General features: G+C 36.3%; 1 protein-coding gene across 1 annotated transcript in view; it reads left to right on the forward strand.

Moving 5' to 3' along the window:
* The window catches only part of LOC101862951 (leucine-rich repeat and death domain-containing protein 1), a 14816-nt gene extending 9053 nt beyond the window's left edge, over window positions 1-5763 (forward strand). Inside the window, exons 7-9 of the mRNA XM_005099894.3 lie at window positions 1565-1695; window positions 2183-3125; window positions 4527-5763. Coding sequence (XP_005099951.2) covers window positions 1565-1695; window positions 2183-3125; window positions 4527-4825 — 1373 coding nt within the window. The 3' untranslated portion in view covers window positions 4826-5763. The remainder of the gene's footprint in view (window positions 1-1564; window positions 1696-2182; window positions 3126-4526) is intronic.
* Window positions 5764-7321: the final 1558 nt, after the last annotated feature.

A 7321-nucleotide genomic window follows, 5' to 3' on the forward strand; every position in this document is an offset into this window, starting at 1 on the left:
GGGAATGATCGATTTCTTTTTAAATTTTCATCCATTATATCAAGAGTTCTAAGTACATATTATAGAAGGCTAATAAACCTGGGCGGACATGATTCCAGACAGGATGGCCTCTTTGATGTCCCAATGACCCCTAACTTTACTTGAGAAGCATGGGCATGGGTGCCGTGCTGTCCAGTTGAAATCACATTGCTTGTTTGTCCAGTCGGTGTTTAAGTTTTGTTTAGTAGCTTTGACATCAAATACACAACTGAATGGCATAGAATCTACATGATGCCTTCAGAGTCAAAACTGACCATTAAAAAACAAAGTTTGCTTAAGTTTATATATGGCATCAAATCAGGCTACACGCGAGCCACTTTTATAATTTCGATACGCTGATTCCGAAAATAAAATCAGTGTTTAATCTGATTATTATTACTAAATTTATAGACTCAGAGTTCATTCCCGCGCGGCGGCAAACTTCAAAAGGATTCAGTGTCCCGGCTCGCGTCTCCCAATTCTGACTCATAAATTAGGCGTTACGGCTAAAATGCACTTCTTAAGAGTTCACTGACAAAATGCCTGTTTTCTGCCTGCGACGGAAAAAAAGGCAATCTGTCAGCAAACATCTAAAAAAAGGCGGTCTTGTTAAAACGTCTTGTTTAAGGCAAAGCTGACTTTTTTCGGGATTGTTTGTCTATTTCTCAAAGAAAATAAATAAAACTTACGTTGTAGGCTACATAGGGAATGACATTCTGATAAGGGTGTGAGTTCAAACGTTGATGTACTGTGCAAAATCGTTGAGATATTGTAAGAAAACTGAAAATCGTTGATTTCTCGAAACTGCTCAGGACAGAAAAAAGGCGTTTTGTCAGCTTACCTCAGTAGACCACTGACACCATCTTCCTCTCTCTATCATCCACAAATATATGCATAGTTAATTGTACTTTGTCTTTCCTCATAACTCACTGACCTTAACATTTTTGTCGTATCAATAATATGCATCTTGTCAGACTTTAAATAATTTGCCTTTTGTCAGTGTGATGACTAATTCCAAGCTTCTTCTGATGACTTACATTGCGTGCCCACATATCTACAATACTGCTTGCCTCTTTGTCTTTATGTGTGGTAATCAAAGACATCACTTTTACGCAACAAATCTTTGTGTTTGAGGGTAGAAAAGATTACTTCTGTGTTGTTTTTTTTACAAGTGTCATGATTTGTTGTTTCCCTTTTAAAGGTACAGTACAATCTGTTTATTTGTTTATCAATTTTTCATAAAGTAATTTTCGGACCTGAAAAATGTTGTCATTGGCAAAAAAATTCCCGGTGCCTTGTATGTGCCCGCACTTATTGTAGAGTAGCTAAAACTGATCTTTTTTAGTGGACTTTACCTGTGACTGACACAACTGCTATGTATAATTGCATATAGTGTAAACTGTTGGAATGTGGAGCTATCTTTTTTGGTTCTAACAATACTTTGACTACCACTATAAGATTGTTCATTATAAAAATAATTCTCTGAGAATGTTTTGGATGTGTTCTATTCCATATGGAGAGTATAATGTGCTTTTTTTTCTCGCAGATGTGGATAACAACTTGCTTCCAAGCCTGTCTGAGAACATAGCTAACCTATATTGCATGAAGGAGCTCAATCTTGGTTCCAATTCCCTGACAGAGCTACCTGATAGTATAGGGCTCTGCTGTAATCTCGAGGTATGACCAGTGTTCTGAAAAAATGCAACAACAATGCTTATACAGTACAGCATTCTAGTCTGTCATTGGTTTTTAAAGATCTGAGTTTCAGTTTTATGTCTAAGGTCTTATGTCTGATATTTGTATTTTTGTATATATATATATTATATATATATATATATATATATATATATATATATATATATATATATATATATATATATATATGTATATATAGGCCTACAGTGCAGCCTCTCTATAGCAACATAATTGGAATCTGAAAAAAATGTTGTTTTAGTGAGTTGTCACTATAGAGAGGCAACCAAAAATGTTACAAATGATATGTAGAAAAAATTGGGACCTGAGCACCATGTCTTTATACAGAGGATGTCGTTATAACTTCAATGTTATTAGTGTATGTGTTTAAACTGATAACAAGTTTTGGAATCAGTGTCTCCTTTAATTAACTCTTTGATTGTTACTTTTTTCTTTCTCTCTCGAAATACAGTCCCTCAATGTGGTGAACAACAAACTGACACATCTGCCGATTGAGCTGGGCGAGCTCTTAAAACTGCACACTCTGGTCATCTCCCAGAACGAGTTCACCTCCATCCCAGTCTGTGTGGGAGCACTGCGTGTCTTGACAGTCCTTCTCGCTGAAGACAACCAGATCTCTGAGGTGCCGGAGACATTTGCTGGTCTCTCATTTCTCAAACATTTCAACCTAAGCGTCAACCGCATCAGCAGCTTTCCCCTGGCTATTTGCCAGGTGCACTCGCTGGAGGTCCTGGACGTCTCTTGCAACAACCTCGTCGCTATTCCAGAGGAGATCTGTCAACTGAACAATCTGGAGATCCTAAACCTGAAGGAAAACCTCCTGGAAGAGATCCCCCCACAACTCTACTGTCTGTCGAAACTGAGAGGGCTGGACCTCTCGGACAATTCTCTCTCTGATGTGCCGGAGGAGGTTTCTCTCATGAGCTGTCTCCGGGAACTAGACTTGTCCAATAATAAATTCTTTGAATTCCCCAAGACAGTATTTGCTGTGCCTAGCCTTGAGACTCTTCGCTTTGATCAGAGTAATGGCCACAAGATTCCAAATCTTCCTGATGAGATTGAATTCTGTAAAGTAAAAGAATTGATCGTCAGTAATAACACACTCAGGACTTTGCCCAAAACCATTAATGGTATGACCAATTTAATCTCTCTCTATGCTGACCACAACGAGATCTGGTATCTGCCCGACAGTCTTTGTGAAATGCAGCAACTGCAACTGCTCCACCTGAACAGCAACCAGCTTACAACACTACCCTTCAACTTTGACAAGCTGATCTGCCTTCGCGACCTGCGGCTGTATGACAACCAGCTTAAGGTGCCGCCAATGGATGTGTGTGTCAGCGGAGTTATGCAGCCCATCGGATTCTTCCTCAGGAAGGCTTTTGTCAGAGAAGGTGAGCCACTAAATTTTAATATTTCCGTAGCACAGTTAAATTTTATGTTGTCGGAAACAAGCATAATGTATTAATTATAATAAACTGCACGACTTATATTTTCTTTTTGTTGTAATTTCTGGATTATTAGTTAGAAATTTTTTTTAAGGGACAGCCCTTATCGGTATTTTAAAAATTTTTGTCTGCTCAGTTCAGTCTGCTTTAATCTTTGTTTTTTATGAATGTTTACTTCCCTGCCCTGCTGAATGCTCCTGGGGAGAACCCATTATCCTTTAAATTGATAGATGATCACCAGCTCTAGCTGCTCATACTCTGATCATGCAGATGTGTCTTGACCGTCAAATTGGCCTATTATTACAGGTCAAAAGTTTTGTCAGATCAAAACTCCATACCGGTACTTGCGATCAGCACCCTTGCACTGTTTGTTTAGCTTATGAAGAAATTAACATAATCTTTGATCACAATTGTATTTGTTCTGCTTTTCTCAATGAGTAAGGTGGTTTTAGTCATGACAATTTTGAAGTTTGAATTACATGGTTATGTAAGAGAACAGTAAAAATTTGAGAATCCTATGAATTCATATGCTCTTTTATATATATATATAGATCTAGTGCTTGCTGGATTTTTTAAATCTTCTCCCTCCCTTGAGACTGTGTAGACCAAGCTTCACCTTCATGTCTATTTACTACCACTTCCACTTTCTTAACATGCAGGACAATATCTTGAAACTAATTGCGATTAAACACATGATATTGTTGTATGTAAGCAAATGTTGTTTTCATTATAATGTATGATACTGTCAGAGCGGTATTCTTAACTTGTACTGACTTATAGCAGAAACTCATCATGTGCAGTATGGATATATGGATTTACACTCTGAACTGAACACATTTTCAGAATGGGATGACCGCTCAAGTTTAGGGAATGTAGGCAAGGAGTTAATTTATTCCTTAATATTAGTCAGTGCAAAAACTAACCAAATGGAAGTGAGTGATTTGTGCACAATTAAATGTTTTTTCCCATAAGTAGCCTACTCGTCATGTTCTCTTACTTTTGTAGTTTGGGGAGGGTATACTCTTTAACAATATTCTTGTCCCTTGTTCTGTGTTAATCTACTCTTTTTTAAAATACTTGGATATCTATACATCAATTACAAAGGCAGGATGCTGTATATTCTCTTTCTTCAAGATCACAATTTTTTAAGTCTTTCAATATATATTAATTTTATTTTCATTTTGCATCTTGTTACTTCTTAAATACATCTAGTGTTAATTTGATAGATAGCTACATGATAATGAGTTGTAGAAGATGTATGAGTCTGCTCCTTTGTCAATATTTAGTCAACAGCCCTGTACGGTATTAAAGATGACATCCTCAATTTCATTTCTATTCTTCTTATAGAACTATTGATGGAGAGGATGTTCAATGCCATGAAGGATGACCTGAGTAAAACAGATCTGCGAGCTCTCCTGAAAAAGCTTAGGATGCCAGAAGATCAGACTTTTGAGTTGGAAACGAAGTATCCTGGTCGGGACCATTTACCTGAGCGAGTCGTTCAAGGCCTTAGACTCTGGCGGGAACACTTTGGACCATCTGCCACCATCGATGAATTGATCAGAATCACTCACATTATAAACTTTGAAACGATATCTCTCAAGCTGAAGACAATGAAGGTTTATGCTCAAAGGCTTCGTCTGTGAAAATGTATGACTTGTACCTTAAGAAATATTTTATTAAAAAGCAGCATAGTTCTCAGATCTTTCCCTGTTCTCTTAGTCTTACAAAAGGAAACGGGTAAAAATGACGTTTGAAAATTTTAAAATTGAAAACTGTGTCAAAAGATTTTAAGTGGGGTTGGGAGGGTGGGGCAGCAGAGAAGAATCTTATTAACTTTTGTCATGTCTAAATTTTATGATGAAGGTTTTTATGTTAGGAGAAATCCATCTTTGTTAATATTGTTTTGTATGCTCATATACTCTTTTACAGTAGAGAAGATCTATTATATGCCCAAGTTTTGAGGATGATTTTCTTATGCACAAATCTACTTAAATCTAAAGCTGTCTGCTCCTGTGTTCATAGATTGTTGGAGCAAATGAGAAATTTTTATTGTTTAAAATTATCCTTTCTTTTATAATGAACTAGTCCTTATGAAAAAACAAAATATTTGAGCTGTATTCCAAAGCAACAATCCCAGGACTTGTTTTCAATTACATATATATTACTAACAGTTTGTTTCACCATGACCGTTTAAATTATAAGTTGCCTTGAATTCTGTGCCTTAAGGAGCCTTCAAGTTATTTTTTGTTGTCTTTTACACCTCATAATTGACAAAAAAAGCTCTAATCTTTGGAGCTGTATAAGATACATATTCATTATATAAATGTGTTTTTGTTCCATACAAAGAGTTTATGGCTTAAGAAAATATTGTTTTAACCCTTGTCCTGCGGGGGCCGGGTTTATGTCGCCCGATAAGCATATTTCGGCACTTCGCCTGCATTCTGGTCCCAAGTCAGTCTAGCCCCTGGCTCAGCAATACGTGCGCCAAGCATCTTCTCACGTGAAATTCGGGTCCAGCGTCGGATCCCCATTCACGCAGGTCAAGTGTGTGTGCGTCAGTCTGCTTGAGTTTGTGTGCATTTGTGGCCTTCTTCTAGAACCGCCTGCATTGGTTCGTAATCGAGGCATACGTCTCATTCAAAACACGCCAAGTTGGTAGCTGTAGATGTTCGTCCAATGAAATTATAGAAGAAATTGACCCACTTAGACATGAGGAGCTCGAAAGGATAGTCAGGAAACAAGACTTCCATTTTTCTATACAAAACCTTTCAAATGAGCTTGATTTTGTATGAAATGATACTACATGATAAAAACTAAACTTGTTTGATAGTTTTGAATACCATTGGGCAGGTACAAAAAACAATTTGAGTGCAAAACATTTGGAAATTGACTTATATTATCCCCTTTCGAACCTCAGGTCATTCATAACAACAAGAGCGTCTAGAAAGGTTATTCGAATGGGCGTAACTACTCGTAATGTCTTATCAGCTTGTGAGAGAGGATTATTCATGTGTTTCTAACACTTTATAAATAGAAAGCTATGAAAGATAGAGTGTTATTTTCATCATTGAATAACACACTCCCACGGCATTCAGGCGAAAACACACGTTTCCCGGCTCGCAAGCTGTACACCAACTATACACACTGAGTGACCCCAGCGGCCTGTCCGGAACGTCCGACGTAATCGGTTGCTGATAAGATTCGCATCTCAGCACAGACGCAGGACAAGAGTTAATTATGATTGTACATGATATTTGTATATGAAAAAATATTTTTAAACTTGTTAGGTTGTTTTTTTTAACATTCGATTGATGTTTAGAATCATCACCTTGCAATATTTGTTTTTAACATTTTGTTAATTAACTTCAATTCAAATTTCGACCAAGTGTTCAACATTATTATTTGCAATTGCAGATTTTTATCCCAGCAAAAATGTAACGCATTGGAGTAACTGTTTTTAGAATAATGAAATAGTTTCTTCAACATGTTTTATCAATCATCAGGTGTTTTTCAAAAAATAATTTTTTTAAAGTGACCCATCAGGCTTTTTTAAAGATTGAACTATGTAATTTTTATAAATTTTGTATTCAATATCATAAGATGCGCTTAGTAAAAAGAAAATTGTTGAAATTGTGAATATCAAATCTTTATTGCCTTTTTAACATCTTCTTTTCTTGGTCTCATATATTATCCTTATTAAAAATATTGATAGAAAGTAACCGTATTTCATTCATGTCAGATTTGTACCCATGGTCTTTATATATCTACACTAAATTATAAATTGAAGGAGTCGATGCAAGAAAATTCATTTTTCTGTTAACATTGTGTATATTTGAATTGCTTGAAGGAAAAGAATGTAATTTGGGTGGCATGGAGAGAATGTGAGAATGCATGGTGGTCAATGGTTATGATTTCACTTTTACTCTGAGGAAAATCTGGAAAATAAGTTTGAAAAAAATTACTCAAAATGATCAGAGTTGTGTACCACTTATTTTAATGGTGGCATGATTTGATCTTTTCACAGTTTTGCTCTTTTTTTGTTCACTCCTCCTTCGTCCATTTTACATGATTAGGCAAATTTTGTTTGTTCTGATAAATACGCCAGTTGAAATAATTAACGGAAAAAATAAGATTCAAAC

This window comes from Aplysia californica, unplaced genomic scaffold, assembly GCF_000002075.1.
Source record: "Aplysia californica isolate F4 #8 unplaced genomic scaffold, AplCal3.0 scaffold00229, whole genome shotgun sequence".
In the NCBI taxonomy this organism is placed as follows: Eukaryota; Metazoa; Mollusca; class Gastropoda; order Aplysiida; family Aplysiidae; genus Aplysia; species Aplysia californica.